The sequence below is a fragment of the Ziziphus jujuba genome, chromosome 12 (assembly GCF_031755915.1).
Source record: "Ziziphus jujuba cultivar Dongzao chromosome 12, ASM3175591v1".
Classification (NCBI taxonomy): Eukaryota; Viridiplantae; Streptophyta; class Magnoliopsida; order Rosales; family Rhamnaceae; genus Ziziphus; species Ziziphus jujuba.
In genome coordinates this window covers 8,717,364-8,736,616 of record NC_083390.1, presented here as the reverse complement: position 1 = coordinate 8,736,616, position 19,253 = coordinate 8,717,364, and the positions used below count along the sequence as shown (strand labels likewise).

At 32.5% G+C, this 19,253-nt stretch overlaps 1 protein-coding gene across 1 annotated transcript; it reads left to right on the top strand.

Annotated features, from left to right (window-relative positions):
* The first annotated feature begins 1,833 nt into the window (after positions 1–1,833).
* LOC107434084 (disease resistance protein RPV1) lies at positions 1,834–8,101 on the top strand. Its single transcript, XM_016045501.4, has 5 exons — positions 1,834–2,684; positions 3,662–4,766; positions 5,017–5,430; positions 5,540–7,132; positions 7,227–8,101. The coding sequence occupies exons 1-5, from the start codon at positions 2,185–2,187 to the stop codon at positions 7,743–7,745; spliced, it is 4,131 nt and encodes a 1,376-aa protein (XP_015900987.3). The 5' UTR covers positions 1,834–2,184; the 3' UTR covers positions 7,746–8,101.
* The last annotated feature ends 11,152 nt before the right edge of the window (positions 8,102–19,253 follow it).

The following is a 19,253-nucleotide window of genomic DNA, read 5'->3' as shown; positions in this document are numbered from 1 at the left end:
AATGAATGATTTTAATAATATTTGAGCTTGGAAAATGATAATATTATAAATCTACAATGATTTATATGAATGCATTATTGATTGGAAAATAATTATATCTCATGTTATATTATTTGCTTAATCTATGTTTAATAAATTTGCATGATTTAACTTATAGGTCAAAAGGAATGAATTATGTTATGTGAATATTATCAATTATGAATGGAAACTATTTTTGATTAATTTTGTGATTAAGTGTGCTTAATAAAATTATTAGTTAGTGGTAAAATCAATGCCCTAATATTCATAATTATTAAATTCACTTTTTTATTTGAAATTTATTTAGTTTTAATTGATTGCTTTTGTTTAATTTAATTTAATTAATTTTTAATTGCCATCTTTATTGCTAGTTTAAATATTATCAAAACTTAATTATAATTAATACTTGATTCTTAATCTCTCGAGTACAATAATTCTATTTTTCCATTTTATTATTTAAAAACAATTTTTGCATTTGCGAGTTAATTTTACACATCAATAAGATAATTAAATATTAAATAAGTATTATGGATCCCACAAACTTTATCATGGTGGGTTCAATACCAAATTATGCCAATTGCATTTTTATGTCAAATTTAATATAAAAAATGTTATTAGCAAAATATGCCATTTCCCATTGAAAAAGTAAAAAAACAATATCTATACTATATTTTGGCATTGCAATGCCATTGAAAATGGTTTCAAAAGTTAAATGCTGTTAGTCATACAAGAAAGATTCTTGGTTTTTTTTTTTTTTTTTTTTTTTTTTTTTTTTTTTTAAATAAATATATAATAAATATTCTAAAGGAAGTAGGGTATTCAACGTTAAGACAAAGTTTTAAGCTTATGAAATGCTATCACCATCAAAGGAAAGTTTACATAATGACAGACATTTGCTCTAATAAAAAAACATAAAGATAAAAAAGAAGATTTTTTTTTTTTTTTTTTTGGGCTAAAAAAAATGTTTTTGAATTTGGTAATGTGCAGCTCTTAGTAAATTAACAAAGTGAGCAACAGCAGCGTTTTGCTCTTCTTCGTTGGGCTATTTGGAATAGGCGAAATGCCAATATTCATAATGCGCTGGTGAGATCAGATGAGAAGTTAAGGGAGTTCATTGCAGATTATCACCAGGAGGTTTTAGCTTCTACTAGTGTGCCTGATAAAAAAAACCAGTTGCAACTATGGTTGAGGGGTGGAAGCCGTCAGTGGAAGGAAGGTCAGTTCAAAATTAATGTCGATGGGGTGTCATCAGCTGAGAAGGGAGTAGTTGGCATAGGTGTTATTATTCATGATAGTCTGGAAGTCTAATAGGAGCTTTGACTAAAGCTTTTAATTCGTTGTAGTCTCATTTGGTTACGGAATTGCTTGCCATCAGAGAAACTTTATTGTAGAAATTGGCTTTTTGGGTGGTGTTCGCACAAGAGATTCTAAGGAAACCGTAGGATTGGTCCAAGATCCAGGTGGCTATATAGGTGATGGTTGCTTTATTCTTTAATGAGTTTTAATGTTGGCTTTTATTGTCTCTATACTCCCAGATCTCCTAATATGGCAGCACATGCTTTAGCAAAGCATTCTTTATCTATATCTATGTATGACACTTGGATAAAGGAGGGACCATCTTGTTTACTTCCTGTACTCAAAAATGATGCATGTAATGTTTTTCATCCCAAGGAAAAAAAAAAAAAAAAAAAGAAAGAAAGAAAGAAAGAAAAAAAAATATATGGTAATGTTGTAGTCTGTCGTGGTGAAAAATGGTTTTTTTTTTTTTTTTTTTTTTGGGTAAAAGAAAAATATTTTCATTTACTAGTTATAGCACTACGAGAAGAAAATATAAACCCATAAAAATTAGGAGAAAAATAAATATGTACATTATCAAAATGAAACTTTCTTGATGGTATTCACTATCTCTTCCTGCACGCATTCTTTCATTGGGAATCTTTATTACCAAAAGGAACAAAAATAAATAAATTCTTTCATGGGAACTCTGACTTTTCTTCAGGTTCCAGGATGGTATTTACTATTTCTTCCTACACGCATTCTTTCATTGGGAATCTTCGGCAAAAACTGTATCGCATTTGATCACAGCAAAAACATATTGCAAAGCACCCTGCACATGAACAACTACCGTTGCCGCTGGCGTTTTCTGCAGAAAAATAAATAAATAAAATGGCAACCTACAATGGCAACGTTTCTTCTTCCTCTACAACCCGAGGGGGTGCTTTCAGGCTTCGTTGGGATGTGTTTTTGAGTTTCAGAGGCGAAGACACCCGCCACAACATCACCAAGAACATCTACCACTCTCTTCTGAAGCATGGCGTCCGAGTCTTCTTAGACGACGACGGTTTGAATCGCGGTGACGAAATTGCTCCAAGTCGACTCGAAGCCATCGATGACTCGGCCGCTTCGATCGTCGTTTTCTCGCCCAGATACGCTGACTCTCACTGGTGTCTGGAGGAGCTGGCTAAGATTTGTGAGTGCCGGAGATTGATCCTTCCGGTTTTCTACGGAGTCAGTCCCTCTGATGTTCGGCGGCAGAGAGGACCTTACGAAAAGCATTTCAGAGTTCATGAAGAAAGGTTCGGAAACGACAGGGTTTTGAGGTGGAGGAATGCCATGGCGAAAATTGGTGGCATTTCTGGTTTCGATTTGTGGGTTTTCAAGGACAGGTATAGCTCTCCTTCTGGCTTTTGTTTTCTCTTCCATGAAATTTTGTGAGCTTTAAAATTAATTAGATGGAGAAGCAACTACTTGAATAAGCCAAACCCACAAAATGAAATGGATAAAATTCATCGAATTAGTATCAAATTTGTCTTTTATGTTTGTATCTGCTGACTTTGGGTCTTTTTTAGAATATTTTAATTTGTTGGTTGTAGCCATTGAATACTATTAAATATATATATATATATATATATCTATATATATTTGGTAATAATAATATATATGATTTGAAAGATCACTTCTGGAAGAGCGTTATATGCCTACTTGAAAGACTACTATATGATTTGTTTAATTTCCCTGCTTACTAAAACAAATTTGGGAGAAAAACGAATTTGGGAGACTTTTCGTAACATATAGAATATTAATCTTAAGGTTCCAAATCTATGTAACTTTCTGGTCACCACTTTCACCCAAATAATAATAATAATAATAATAATAAATTAAAAAAATAAAAAAACCTTTCTGATCATTAACGTTGTCATACTATTCATTTATTTATTGTCTAGAGGTTGATTAAATTAGTGTCATTTGCAAACAAGTCTCTGTGTCCCCCCAAATCCAACTTATATCAGAAGCTTTTCAGTAGTTATTTAACTGTCATCCATTCAATCAATTAGTCACGCTTATTAACTTCTTTTTTTTTTCTTTTTTTTTTCTTTTTATTTATTTATTATTTTTTTAAAAGGATAAAATATGCATAAGTTTTGTAGATAATATGTTTGTTGGGGCATGACTTTTTTGTTGTTATATGTATATGTAAATCATATTTTCTTTGTCTTAACTAGTGAAAAAAATATTAGCTAAGAACTAGAAAGGGTATTAAAGAAAACATTACAAGCTCTGTGTATGTTGTCTGATTATTGAAGTTACAATATCATATATCTGTGGCCTAATGAACTGGCAATTATATTATGTTTGTTTATAGTGAGGACACGGAAAAGATTCAATCCTTAGTCAAAAGGGTCTTGAACGAAATAAGCAATACTCCTATGGGTGTGGCTGCTTACATTGTTGGACTTGATTCCCGTGTTGAAAAGTGTATGAAATTGGTAGATGTCAAATCAAATGGCATCCAAGTTCTAGGATTGTATGGCATAGGTGGGGTTGGCAAGACCACCCTTGCCAAGGCTCTCTTTAATAAACTTGTAGGCCACTTTTCGGTCCACAGTTTCTTATCAAATGTGAGAGAAAAATCAACCAAGGGTGATGGTATTATATCTCTTCAAAATGAGCTTATTAATTGTCTTTCCCCTGGTACGGCTCCTGTAAGTGAGGTCAATGCTGGTATTTCTGCAATCAAAGTCAGAGTAAACGACAAGCGACTTCTTCTTGTTTTAGATGATATTGATCATGGAAGTCAAGTGAACGCTCTGATTGGGAAAAGAGAATGGTTTTATGAAGGAAGTCGAATTATTATCACCACGAGAGATAGAGAAGTCTTTCCCAATAATCTTGTGACTGAATGGTACGAAGTGAGAGAGTTGCATGCATCTGAGGCTCTACAGCTATTTAGTTACCATGCAATGAGAAGAGAGAAGCCAACAGATAAATTTTTTCATCTGTCTGAGCAAATTGTGTCTCTTACAGGATCATTACCATTGGCTGTGGAAGTCTTTGGTTCTTTCCTATTTGATAAGAGAAGAGTAGAGGAATGGGAGGATGCTCTCAGCAAACTGAAAAAGATTCGTCCACGTAACCTTCATGATGTGCTAAAGATAAGTTATGATGGGTTAGATGAGGAAGACAAGTGTATATTTCTGGACATTGCATGCCTATTTGTTAGAATGGAAATGAAGAGAGAATATGCAATTGACATTTTGAGAGGATGTGGTTACGAGGCTGAGATAGCAATTGCAAACTTCACAGCAAAGTTACTCGTTAAGATTAATGAAGATAACATTTTGTGCATGCATGATCAAATTAGAGACATGGGACGACAGATAGTCAGACAAGAAAATTTTGTTGATCCTTGCATGCGTAGTAGACTGTGGGATCGTGATGAAATTCTAACTGTCTTCCAGGATGACAAGGTACATTTAATAGCATCACACACAATGCACATATATATTCTTGAATTTTGTATGTCCTTCAAGGGACAGGTTGAGTGAAAAATTTCTTGGTTGTATCTAGGACAAACTTATGCTCATGTGTGACTGAACTTTGATCTTCTTTTCCTAAGGAACTCTGGATAAACTTGAGTTTGCTGAGTTTTTGTTAACTGTTTCATTTTTTTCTTGGATTCACTCTAGCCTCTCACTTATATTGCATTGTTTGAAATAGCGTAGCAAATGTATACAAGGGATTGTCCTAGACATCAAACAGAAACGCAGGGTGAAGGATCCTAGTGCTGCCAGATTATCTTGGCAAAACCTCCGAAGAAACCCCAGTTTCACTTCTACCATTTCCTACTTAATGGAAAGTTACAAAGAATGCCAGCAAGAACGAAAAGAGAGAAAGAGAGAGGTTTCAATTTGCTTTAAACCACTTGGAACAATGCTCCACCTGAGAATGCTTCAAATAGATTATGTCAACATTGAGGGGAAGCTGAAAAATCTACCTGCTGAACTAAAGTGGCTACAGTGGAAAGGATGTCCTTTGAGATATCTTCCTTCTAATTTTTGTCCTCAGGGAATTGCTGTCCTTGATCTTTCAGACAGCAAACTTGAAAAAGTTTGGGGTTGGTCTGCAAGCAATGTATTTTTCACTTACCTATCTAATTATTCTTATCACTGTTTTACTACTGTAAATATTAGAGCAAGAACTTGATACACTAATTGGAAAATGCTATTATATTTTTCTTCAGGTGGCTGATAAATTGATTGTATTGAATCTTAGTGAATGCTATAAACTAACGGCTCTGCCTGATTTATATGGGAATCGAGCTTTGGAAAAGCTTTCTCTCGAGAATTGCAAAGGAATTGTTGAGGTCCATGAATCTTTAGGGAATCTGAATACATTGCTGCACTTGAATTTGAGAGGCTGCTCAAATCTTATTAGACTTCCCTCTGATGTCTCTGGCTTAAAACGACTTGAGAACCTTATCCTCTCCGGCTGTTCCAAATTGAAAGAACTCCCAGAAAACATAGGCAGTATGGAATGTTTGAAGGAGCTTCTAGTTGATTATACTGCAATAGAAAACCTTCCTGAATCTATCTTCCGCCTTACAAAGCTTGAAAAGCTTAACTTAAATCGCTGCATACTTACAAGGCTACCCCAGTGCATAGGAAAGCTGCATTCTCTGAAAGAACTCTACCTTAATAACACCGGGTTAGAAGAATTGCCGCATTCCATTGGATCACTAGCAAGCCTTGAGAAACTTAGCGTGATGCACTCTTCATCGTTGACTGTACTTCCTGATTCCATTGGAAATCTCAACTCTTTGACTGAGTTATTCATTTTGGGCAGTCCAATTAAAGAGATACCTGTGCATGTTGGTTCATTACTAAATTTGAAGAACTTATCGGTAGGAAAGGGACAAGCTTTAACCAAATTGCCTGATGAGATTGGAAGATTAGATTCCATCGTTGTGCTTGAGATAGTTGAGACATCAATCAGAGCTCTGCCTGAGCAGATTGGAGAGCTGAAATTACTCGAGAAACTTGAGATGATGAAATGCAGATATCTCAGATCATTACCAGAATCAATTGGAAGCCTGTTTAGACTAACTACTTTAGTCTTATACGAAGCACAGATTACTGAGTTGCCGGAATCAATTGGGCTGTTAGAAAACCTAATAATGCTAAAACTGAGCCATTGTAAACAGCTCCATAAGCTTCCAGGTTCAATAGGAAAATTAAAGTCTTTGCACCACCTATTGATGGATGATACTGGGGTAACAGAATTACCTGAAAGTTTTGGAATGCTTTCAAGTTTAATGACACTATATATGGCAAAGAATCCTCCTAGTACTAGTAAGGGTACAGGGGAAGCAATTGGTAGCTCACGAGGGAAAGTTATGCTCCCAAACTCTTTCTCAAACCTGTCTTTGCTAAATGAATTTGATGCTCGAGGTTGGAAAATATGTGGTAAAATCCCAGATGATTTTGAGAAGTTGTCATCACTAGAGATTCTGAAGCTTGGTCACAATCATTTTTGCAGCCTTCCGTCCAGCCTGAGGGGGCTGTCCTTTCTCAAAGAGCTTTCTTTGCCAGATTGTGGAATGCTCAAATGCCTCCCCCCGCTTCCATCAAGTTTGCTATGGGTGAATATTGCAAACTGTACAGCATTAGAATGTATCTCTGACCTTTCAAACTTGCAGAGCTTAGAGGAACTGAATGCTACCAATTGTAATAAAGTTCAGGATATTCCTGGCCTTGAATGCTTGAAGTCCTTGAGAAGGCTATACTTGAGTTGTTGCAGTTCTTGTCATTTGGTAATTAGGAAAAGACTGGCTAAGGTACTTTCTCTCTTTCTCTCTTGAATTTACCCCCATTAAAATGCTTAAAAGAGAGGAAATTTTTTTAAATCTAGTCAAAATAAATTTGTTGCAGAGCTCGTTGAGGAAAATTCGCAATCTGAGTATGCCTGGAAGCAGGCTCCCAGATTGGTTATCTCAAGATGTGATTAAAGTCTCAGAACGCAGAAACCGTGCTATCAAAGGAGTAATTATAGGTGCAGTTGTCTCTCTCAATCATCAAGTACCAGATGACTTCAGAGATCAGCTTCCTGCCATAGTTGATATTCAAGCAAAGATCCTCAAACTGGATTTTCCCGTATACACTTCAGTGTTGAACTTGGAAGGAGTACCAAGTACTGATGAAGATCAAGTTCACTTGTGTAGGTATTCTGTCAATCATCCCTTGGTTTCTCAATTGAAAGATGGCTATAACATACAGGTAACAAAGAGAAATCCACCATATACAAAGGGAATTGAGCTGAAAAGGTCTGGGATTTATTTGGTTTATGAAGGTGACGATGACTATGAGGGAGATGAAGAATCATTACAAGGAAGCCAGCAATCCATTTCAGAAAAACTAGCAAATTTTTTCAGGAGTCTAAAAGAAGATTAATCTGCTTCTGAATCCAGTGGCGTAACTAGGAGTGAAGTCCAAGAGATTGAGAGAACAGAACAAAGAGCCTCCTTAGCAAATTTGTGTCTGTTTTCATTGTTCTACCATTTATATTTATTTTGTTTGCTTGGTTTTACTTATGAAGTTCATCACCATACACTCATTAGTTGTACAGATTCTCAGTCACATATGTTCTCTGTTTAGTGAATGTGTAAATATATTCCTCAAGTTGAAATTATTTCTAGTGCAACGGGACCCACATGTGTATAGAGGGGAAAGTTTGTACTCCCATTGTATTGTTGATTTTTCCCTCAAGTTTGATCTTTATTCTATTTCTCGGTGAATGTAAAATAAGACCTCAGACATTAGAAAAAGGTTGAGTGGTGCATCCCATGAAAAAAACAATAATAAAAAAAAAAAAAAAAGTACGCACATAACAAACAAAAAGCTCTAAAGAGATTCAAGAAATGCCAGGCAAAAGTGCTCTTACGAAAACAAGAAAGCGCACTAAGCAGCTGCCGATACACTGTTTTTGTACTTTTTGATAGGAAACATAAACATTCATCGAAGCAAGCTTAAAGTAAAAAATAAAGGTACTTGCCCAGCCATGAATGATCCAGAAACACACAAAATGATTACATGACACTGATCACAGACTCGGTATGCAACCTGTGTAGTTTGACAATAGAGAATCCATTGACAACCAAAAAACCAGGGCATTACTTCAGGCAGGAAATTTGGTCAACTTTCACTTGCACCAGCCAAAATTTCCCAGTTTAGCTAGATCATGTAGATGTACATAGGTCAGACAGCAAATCCTGGTGACAGTAGTATTTCCTAGAGATTTAAAATAAAAACAAAAACAAAAAATAAAAAAGTTAAAAATTAAAAATTAAAAATTAGGCCAAAGAAATTTTATTTTTAATTTTTAATTTTTGGTCTAATTTTTATTTTGGTATTTTGTTCTATTTTTTTTGTTCGGGTATTAAAATTATTTTTATTGGCTCAAAATTTTCAATTGTATTTTTATTTTTATTTTTGATCTAATTTTAGGTCCAAAAAAATTTAATTATGATTGTGGGTTTTTTTTAATTTAAATCGGAAATGAATAGATACAATTTTTCAAATAAAAAAAATATAAATATAAAATGGAAAAATAATAAATTTATTTTTTATTTTTTATTAAAAATATAATTTTTTTAATTTTTAAAAAATGAATTATGACATCAACATGTGAAGTATACTGATGTCATCTCATTTTCAAGTTTCAGTCGGGTTGACTGGTTCCAATTTCCGTGGATTGTGAACTCGAACTTGACCAGTCCATACTCGCTCGTTCGACAAAGTGTTCAAGCGATTTTTGTCCCTTTTTCTCATTTCGGTGGTCGAAACAAAACTCACTAATCAATTTAGCCTAATTTGATCCAAAACTAACAACCAAATATGAAAATATCGACTTTGGTTTTATAAAATCTCCTCGTTTAAATTATTTTTAATTAAATTCAAGACGTAATTTCATTCAATTTTTTTAAAAATAAATTAAGAGTGGTTCTTTTTGCAATGTAAAATATATTCTATATGGTTCCATTAAAAATTTAATGACCAAAATACCATTATTTATTTTTTACTCTTTTCCCTCATCTTCTCCATCTTCCTTATCTCCCTTCATTCCTTCTCTCTACTGACGGCCATTTCTATTTTCTCACATTAATTTCTTTATAAACTCAAAATCCATTTATTGGGAAATTAAAAAAAAAATATATAAAATCTGTTTATTTCATATCGTCATTCTTTTTCTTGTTAAGGATGACCTAAATCCATAGTAATCGGATAAATACCAAGGTCTCTTAATAATGGTGTTCTTGTGTGATAATCCCATACCGTACTTTAAATTTTGCTAATCCTGAACTAGAATATTATAAAATGGGTTCGGACAAACAGTCTGGTTTGGTTTTGGGGGATGATACAAGATTTCTTTACTCCCACGATCTCTTCTTCACCAAGTGATTCTCCACCGGCCGGCTCCTCCACATCTTCTGCCATTTTGCACCTTGAGTCCACTGTCCTCTGGTGTCTCTCTCTGGCAAAGCCATTATCCTCCACGTCTCCATTTACGTGGGTGGTTAAGAAAGTGGTTCTTTTTTTTTTTTAATAAAAGAATATAAAATATTTAACAAGGGTATTATTGAAATTTAAAAATAATGGGACTGTGAAAAGTTTTTTCAGCCGTGCAACTAGCATTTCCCTAAACTAATCAGGTTTGAAACCAAAAAAAAAAAAAAAAAAAAAAAAAAAAAAAAAAAAAAAAGAATCCGGTCACATGAGGATCACATGCTTTTAAGTTAAGCAACCATGTTAGCCAAATTTGGGAATTGGACCAATTTACATAGAAATTTAAACTTCAGAATCTAAATTGCCTAAACCTTAAACTTCAGAGTACTAAAGTGTAATTTTCTTTATTTATTTTTTATTTTTTTATTTTTGCTTATGTGAAACCTGTAGAGATGATATATATTTCTACCATAATACTAGAGCTAGCCAAAAATGTTTGTCAAGATATTTGCTAAGATGATTCGATAGGATGTTTTATTTTATTTTATTGGTTAAAAAATTAATATAATTTAAATATGCATAAATGTAACCATTTAAAGAATAAAAAGTAATTAAATATACATTCAAATAATATCATTACATGGTAAACATCTTGGTAGACTTATCTCTAACATTATTCTCCTTTCTAGACGTAGGCACACACCTCATCTCTTATAAAACACTCCAAAGAAAAATGTATGCTAGGTACCTAAAAGTCTATTAAAATATAACAAGGCGATATGTTATTATATTATTAAATTAATAAATTAATATAATTTAAATATCGATAAGTAATCGCTTGGAGAGATATGTATAATTAAACATGAAGCAATAACATAAAAACACCTTATCAACAAAATCATGCATTTTGATTCTAATAAGTCAGATACCATTCACTTTGCAAGCTTTAATTATTTATTAGTAAAAAACCTTGACCATCATGATTGGTTTATAAATAAATCAACAAAACCTATCTTTCCAATATTATTGTTATTATTTATTAATAATAATAATCAGAATATTGGTGATAATTGAACTAATTAAAGGCCTAAATAAGACCAACTATTTGCGTACGGAATATTGTTAATCTTGGAGCAATTTGAGCACTTGACTGAGGTCAATATTTTTAAGTTATTTGTTATTTATGGTGTAATTTCATAGCATGAATAAGGTTCAAAATTCATTTTAGAAATAGTAAATATCTCTTTGAAAGAAGCCTTACTAAGACCAGATTCATAATTTATATTGGATCTGAGAAATTAAGGGTGATTGATTGCTATTGATGGGATTTATTCAAATCTGATTTAATAATAAAAGGAAAAGCTTCAATTGGAATATTTGTTTAATTTGAAGGAGTTAGCGGATTTTTGCCTTTATTAGAGATTTATCATTAAAAACCGGATTTTTGGCTTACAAAACTTGGACTACCTTGGCTTATAAAATAGATATTGATAGAAGAGAAAGAAGGACCTCTCCATACACACTTTCGAAAATCTCAATTGTCTTCTCTAAAAAGTTCTAATTTTCTCCATGCTATTGTAGTTCACATCTTCTTTAAGTTCTTTAATGTCAAGGTGTATTCATTTCTTTATTTCATTTCGTTTTTATTGAGTTTGATCCAATTGGTGTTTCTTGTTTCATTGAATCATTGATATTTTTCTTATTATGGACATCATATTTCCACATCCATAGATATCTTAATATTTTCTTAATTTTGATTTAATTCTTATAGTATCCCAACATGAGAAAATACTGCGAATATAAATCTTTTGACAATGTTTGACCGAATTGACGAAAAGTGGATTTAGAGTTGACCTTTTCACTGGTACGAGTTTTGAATTTGACTTTTGTACGATTGTGAAAGACTCATCAATAGAGTTACAGATGAGGAGAATGTCTGAATATGAGATAGCATTGAGAAGTTTTGTATAGAATAATGTTTAACCTAATTTGACAAGTGGGGGTTCAATGTTGACTTTTTTCTTGGTCAACATTTGGTGTTGACCAATATACCATCGCGTAATACTTATTAATAGAAGTCCATAAACTAGTATTTTACTTAATTTGGAGCTACGATTAGAAAGTTATAGTTTTGTAAAGTTTACTGCTCTTCTTGAATAGTTTTTTTAGAAAAGCATAAAAAAAAGATGTTTAAAATTGTCTATGATAGGTGCCATGTGTCTCAATTTAACATGTGCCAATGTTAGGTGTATTTTGGATGCCTGTGGGTGATTGGTCATATTTATTGTACTTTTGGATGCACCACTAATGTATTTATGTTGCCTACAGATTAGGGGTTTGGATGGATCACTGTCGGCAATCACCCCTGATCGTATTGGTAGTGCTATGCCTATATACAGTTACATATGTTGATTGTGTCTTCGGTTGATTGATGTTATGAGGCTATTCACTGATATATAGTATGGTACATCAAGTGTTTTCCTGTTATGAGTATACACTTTAAATAATTTATTTATTTATTTATTATTATTAATATTAATGTTATTTAATTTTAATATTTTAGTATATGTTTATTACCATTTGATTATTATCAATATTGTTATTATTATTATCAATTGCATGGTTGTTGTGTTTCTTCTATTTAATAATTATCTAGATTTGAAAATGTGTGTACAACATAATAAAGTGGTGTGAAGGTTTATATAGTCCTAGAGATAGAGATCCAGGTTAGCTTTTGGGTAGCTGTTTCAAACTTCAGGCAATTATTCAACATATGCGTAGCTATAAAGAATCTCTGGGAGACTATGTACCTGTTTGGTAGAGCTTTTTTTGGGATCAGAAGCTCTACTTGAAGGCCAAAAGCTCTTTTGTTTAAAAATAAGGATGTATGGAAAAAATCAGCAAGCACTTGTTGACAAAAAAATAGATTTTTAAAGCTGTTTTAGAAAAACTCAAATTTTATGTTTGTTTAGAAAAAAAAAACTGTTTTTTTTATAGCTTATATGGAAACTTAATAAGCATTCAATATAGATATTTTAGCTTATATGGAAACTCATTGAGCATTTAATACAGTTTTTTTATTTATAACTAAACACTTACTAACTTTTTAATAATAGTTCTTTTTCAAAAAGATCTGTTATACAAAATTTTATAGACTAAAGCTCTATTTTCATAAGCTATATCAAACAGACCCTACATATATAAAAATATGTCTATGTATAGATGTATATTTTGTTGGTGTGAGATTATTTGTTCTATGCTAATGTCCACGAACAAAGTGTTTGACATATGTTAGGGTCTAAGACATGTTATTCTGATGATTGTGATTAATTACATTTTCATAGAAGTGCCGTAAATTGTGGAATTGTAGTAAGTGGAAGTTGTGAATGGCTATAATTATAGATGTGTTATTCCTTGCAAATTAAAATTTGGGAAAGTCCATTTTACGTAGAGATGCTACCAGATTTTCCATAAAATTTGCAATGGAATTTCCTTAGTCGAGGCCATCATAAGGTTCTGATAGAAAATTCTAGGAGAGGTACTAACAATTTGGTATTAGAGCTTAGGTTGAGTTATCCCTAGGGGCTATGTGTATTGTGATGCACCCCAACTTGTTATCTATCATCATTTCGTTACCTCTTGAGTGATGATTTATGCATGGGAAGGGTATGTAATCATTGTGGATAACCAAAGGATGATGTTACCCGGTAGCACGAGTAGTAAGTGCAAGTCTTTTACTATCAGGACCCCATTATGGTTATCAACCAAAATTTTAGGATAGCGCAAACTAGGAGGAAACCCCACCTAAATTTCTACAAAAAATCCGATAGCATCTCCCTTGGAAATGGACCTCACCTAAAACTTCGGTACACAAAAAACACATTTCAAAAGGTAGAACCACCTTATTTCTCCCTCCCTTACTACAAATTTTCACAAATTGCAAAACTTCAATAATGACAGTGTAAAAATATAAATCATAAATCATAAATACCTTTTCATGTGTCAAGATCTCTCCCATAGTTTCTTACTGAAACCTTGGGATGACTCTAACTCTTGTTTAGGATTTAACTCAACACAGGAAACTCGCCATATATTCATAGCCACCTACAACTTTCGCTTACTACAATTCCATCAATTTACAGCACTTCATAATATACTAACATATAAATATAAATATAAATGTAATAATATTATTATAGATCATCCCAGGTCCATAACATATCTAGTAATAAGGGATACAATTATAACAATATTCGTAATAGTACTGATGACAATAAATAAAGACTACCTTAGGGCATACAATCCACATTTCAACACTTTGGGGATATAAAAATACAAGTTTTCACTGTTAAGAAATAAGACATTGAAAGATACATTTAAATAAATTATATTAAAAAACATATTAAAATAATACTTTTAATAGTACTTTAAATTGAATAGCTAAGGTCGTAGCAATAATTCCGATAATATCACCACCATCCAAAACTAACATAAATACATATTTTCTTTATATATACATATACGTAAATATAAATATTTATATAACCTCCCAAAGTATTTAAATAACCTGCTCGTAGGCTAAAATACTTGCTCGAATGATGAAATATCTTTCCGAAAATTGCGATACCTATATGAAAGCTAATACATCTGTTCAAAAGCTAATACACATGCCTAAAGGCTTCGATACTTGCCCTAAGGCTAGTACATGTACCTGAAGGCTTCGATACTTGCTCAAAGGCTAACACACATGTCCGAAGGCTAATTCAAATTTTATTGCCGATACTACATGAACTTTCCCACTACTTCCTATTCATAAAATCATCAATCCAGACGAGTACAATAATAATGCAAGTTGCAATACTACCAATAGTGATAATAATAACATAAATATAAAACTAAAAATAAATAGATACTTAATTATAATTGAATAGTATGTATAGTGTTAAGAGTAGTAGTATTGAAATAATAAATATATTATCTAGACTACACACTTATACCAGTATATGATCTCATGATATCAGCCATCCATGGATATAACATTACCAATATGGTGAGGGGTGGTTACCCATAATGGACATCAAATCTATTCATCTCGTCGGCAGCAGAAATATAATACTAGACTGTGTATGTGCCTAATTGGGCTGTCGCCCCGATACAATATGGTACACCTAACACATAATATATATATATACATATATATTAAAGATACCTAATGCACCATATGATACCAGTACTTGCAAATGTTGCTTAGCATCCCAATATCACTTGATAAATGAGGAAGGGGAGGAGAAGAGAACTTACATGTGGCCCTTCTAGCATTTTAAAGGTACCAATGCTAAATAACCTATTATCATATGGCTAAAAGAAAGGTGGGTAATGCTATCACTACAAAATACCTGCCTACCCTCACTCATCTTACTTTCCATAAGATGGCTAAATACAATATGTCGTCCTTTGGCTATGGAAAAGGTGGCTAATGCCATCATTGCAGAACACCTACCTACTGTTTCTCACCACAGCACACAAAGATGACTACATATAACTTGCATGTTGAGGCCAATCACATGTATATTCAGAACACTGGTACTATATGATGTACTTAAAAACTAAATAATCATGAATAAATATAATATAATGATAATATAAAATAAAATGCTGATTTTTCACAATTCCATTTTAAAACCATAAATAAATATTATAAGTAAATAAATAACAAATAATTATATAAATACAAATTCTTAAATTTAAATCCAACCTAAATAAATAAATGCAATCATTTTCCATAGCTTCCACTTCTATAAACCATAACTTAAAATTATATCTATAATAGGATAACACATATACATGGAGGAACAATCATTAATAATAATAACAACAACGTTAATAAAATGAAATTCGTTACTTAATTAAACAATATTTAGATGAATAAATAAATTAACAAATAAAATAATAATAAGAGTATTTATAACTAAACATAGCAACTAACCTAACATAATTCATAAAAAAGCAACAAACATAGGCTTAACCATTTAAATATCATCCAAAATCCAATCTACGATAAATATTTCAAAACCCAAAATATAATTTTAAAAAAAGCATACCACGTTAAAATCAACTTAATACTAATTATGAAATACCCTCAAAATATTCCAATACAATGTTGGGTAAAAATCTTTAAACATTTACAACTTTATTGACACTTATACTCATATATATATATATATATATATATATATAAAGAGTATACATATACACACACATATATAAATATATATATATATATATTCATATATACGAGCATAACATTTTGTAGCACAGAAATCACAAATTCAAAAATTAATAATAAATATTTAATAGAGCCCCAAAAATATATTAAAAGAATAAACTACTCATAATAATGATGACACACACTCTTGCTAGACTACAGAGTCAGTTTCAGGTTTCATCCTGGTACCTAAACACAGTTCAAATTTCATCGTAATTACTAAATTTAGCTCAAAATTGAAAATTTTTAAATATTCATCCATAATTGGCAAATAGATACCAAATAAAAGCTTGTAAAAAAAGGATTAAGATTATTTAGCTTAAATGAACTAAAATTGCTGTGGATGGATGGGATTTTGCAGGGAAGACCCAATCAATTTAATGTTTTTAGATCTCTCAAACTAGCTTAAATTGGAAAAAAACAAACCTCAGATTTGGGTTCAAAAGGTTCAAAATTTGTGGAAAGGGCTGGTAGGTCAACCGGAAATTGTGAGCCTCAGTCGTCATTAAAAAAAGTCTTCGACATTAGCACATTAATTGTTTATCGACCATGAAAATTTAAAGGACGGTTGGTTTTGAATGGGCGAGGTGATTTTGGTGATAGTGAAGCAAGTTGGTTACCGGAGAGAGAGAAATCGGCTAGCCAATCCAACGGCCACTACCATTGGAAATTGCTCTGATCTAGGTGCTCCACCAGCCAGCTTGTAGTGAAATTTGGCATGCTGGTGCATAGCTAAGTGTGTGATTTGATGGGCTGTTGCATGTAGCAAATAGCAGTCGAAGGTGGGTTATTTGGTTGGAAAACAAAACTGGCCCTCTCTCTATTTCTCCATTTTCTCTCTCCTCCTTCTCCCTCTTCTCTCATGTGGCATAATTAAAGCCACCCGTGTGCCACTATTCACTCATGGTAGTGGCAAGGGCACTGATACATGGCACATGTCAGTGATGGCAAATTTTTATATGTTTTACATGTGTGTCAAAAATATACTTGATAAAACCAATCTCTAAAAAATAATTGAAACTTTACAGGTTCGTAACTTTTCAACCATAATTCCAAATTAAGTATGTCGCTAGTTCATGGACTCATATCGTTGAGTATTATAGAAGTCAAAACCAAAATCCATACAAATAAAAAGTTAACCTTGGGCTAGCTCGATTAATCTGGACCTACCATGATCTGATCATAACTTTCTAACCTTAACTTCAGTTTTAACGTGCTACTAGTCTACAAACTCATGATGATGTGTACTTCACTATGATGCCCTGATCAAGGCAAAACTCTAACCGTGTCAAAAATTCAACTATGCAACCCACTTGGTCAACCCCAATAAACTTCAGTTAAACTTGGTCAAAATTTAAATTTGGATCATTTTCTTGAGTTAGGGTGTTACATTTACAGATATGCTCATACTTTCCATATATTAAATTTTGAGGACAAAATTTTTGCAAAGGGGTTAGATTGTAACACATTAGTAAGAAAAAACGCTCAAAACTTAAATTTTTGATCACGTTTGACTAGAGTTGATCATAAGTGGGTTAAAAGTTTATTCTTTTATTGGTATGAGTTATGTATTTGACTCTTGTAAAGTGGTGAACAACTTGTTAATATGAGTTCATAGACTAGTGGTGTGTTTGTTTTTGAGATAGGATCAAGAAGTTATGGAAATAATAAAGTTCGACCCAATTTGAGCACGTGGGGTTAAAGGTTGACTTTTTCTTGTCGATTTTTTATGTTGACACTTTTTCTTGTCGATTTTTTATGTGGACTAGTATACCATTGCATAATACTTGTTAATTTAGAGCTTCATTTAGAAAGTTATAACTCTGTAAATTTTATACTTGTAATACTATCTTCCCGGTAGTTTTTATAGAAAAGTGTAAAAAGGAGATGTTTGAAATATCTTGATAGTTGCTAAATGTCACAATTTGACAGGTGCCACTTGTCCTTTTACTTTTTTCCTTTTTTTCTTTTTCCTTCTTCTTCTTCCCCAACAATGGGCAACTCTCTCTCTATCTTTCTATCTCTCTCCCCTTTCTTTGGGTGGCTAGCACTTCTAATGGAAATTTTCCATAATTCCTACCATTTGAGCTTTCATCACCACCGTTGTTTGATGACCTACCATGCCAACAATGATGCAGTGCTCTTCGTTTGCTAGAACAGTGGCCCATGCATTGAAAGATGGCCTTGGAAGTTAGCGGTGGACACATAGTTTGATCGTTGGATTCTGATCATTTCAAGGCAAGGCCACGATCCTTTCCCTCTAATTCAAACCTCCTAAAGACGTTAGTGACCTCCATTTGTCATTTCAAATTCTTTTATGCCATATGAAGAAGACAAGCTTGATAACAACTTTTCGATTATCGATAGTGAGTTATTCTACTTTGATCTAAGTATTTTTAATCTTTACCTCTTAAACTTTCATTTGGTATATTATTTGTATATAATTGGTACGCATTTAGGATTTTATGATTTTTAAGCTAATTTTTAAAAGATTGTGAAATTTGGAGTATAAATACATATATGCAAGGGGTGTATAAATATGAATTTACGAGTGTTTTTTTGTTCTTCTAAAATTATGTTCGAGTATTATGGTCCTATTTATTATAAGTCTACATTTTTAATATAGTATGTAAGCTGATGGGTTATGTTTTTATATCTAAATGTACATATAAACATTTCTATATATGTATCTATATATATGTATATGTTTGTATGTTGGAAGAGTTATATATATTTATTTATATTTAACTAATTGTTTATCTATTTATTGATTTCATGAATTGAATTTTCATGTGCTTTTCCATAACCATGTGCAGGTTTCTTTTCTCCCTCTTCCTTTTGTCAAGTGGTGTTTGGGACACTAAGTAATACATGACAGTACTTGTATATCGTATGGTGCATCAAGAATCTTTTTGATATATTATGTATTAGATGTACCATACAATACCTTGGCAGTGATCCAGTTATGCCTGTAGGTAGTTGATCTTATTTATTATACACTTGAGTTGACTACCATTCTATTTATGCTACCTATGGGATCAAAGGGATGGATGGTTACTGTAGGTAACCATCCCTGACTATATTGGGAGTGGTATGCTTACAGGCGGTTACATGTGTTGATTATGCCTTATGTTGATTGATATTATGTAGCTTTGCACTGGTATATAGTATGGTACATCAACTGTTTTTCT

Excerpts from the sequence above, each read along its gene's own strand:
- LOC107434084 (XM_016045501.4), top strand. The coding sequence starts at position 2,185 with ATGGCAACCTACAATGGCAACGTTTCTTCTTCCTCTACAACCCGAGGG. Across the intron at positions 4,767-5,016 it reads CTGTCTTCCAGGATGACAAG|CGTAGCAAATGTATACAAGG; the intron begins GTACATTTAATA and ends TGTTTGAAATAG. Across the intron at positions 7,133-7,226 it reads TTAGGAAAAGACTGGCTAAG|AGCTCGTTGAGGAAAATTCG; the intron begins GTACTTTCTCTC and ends AATTTGTTGCAG.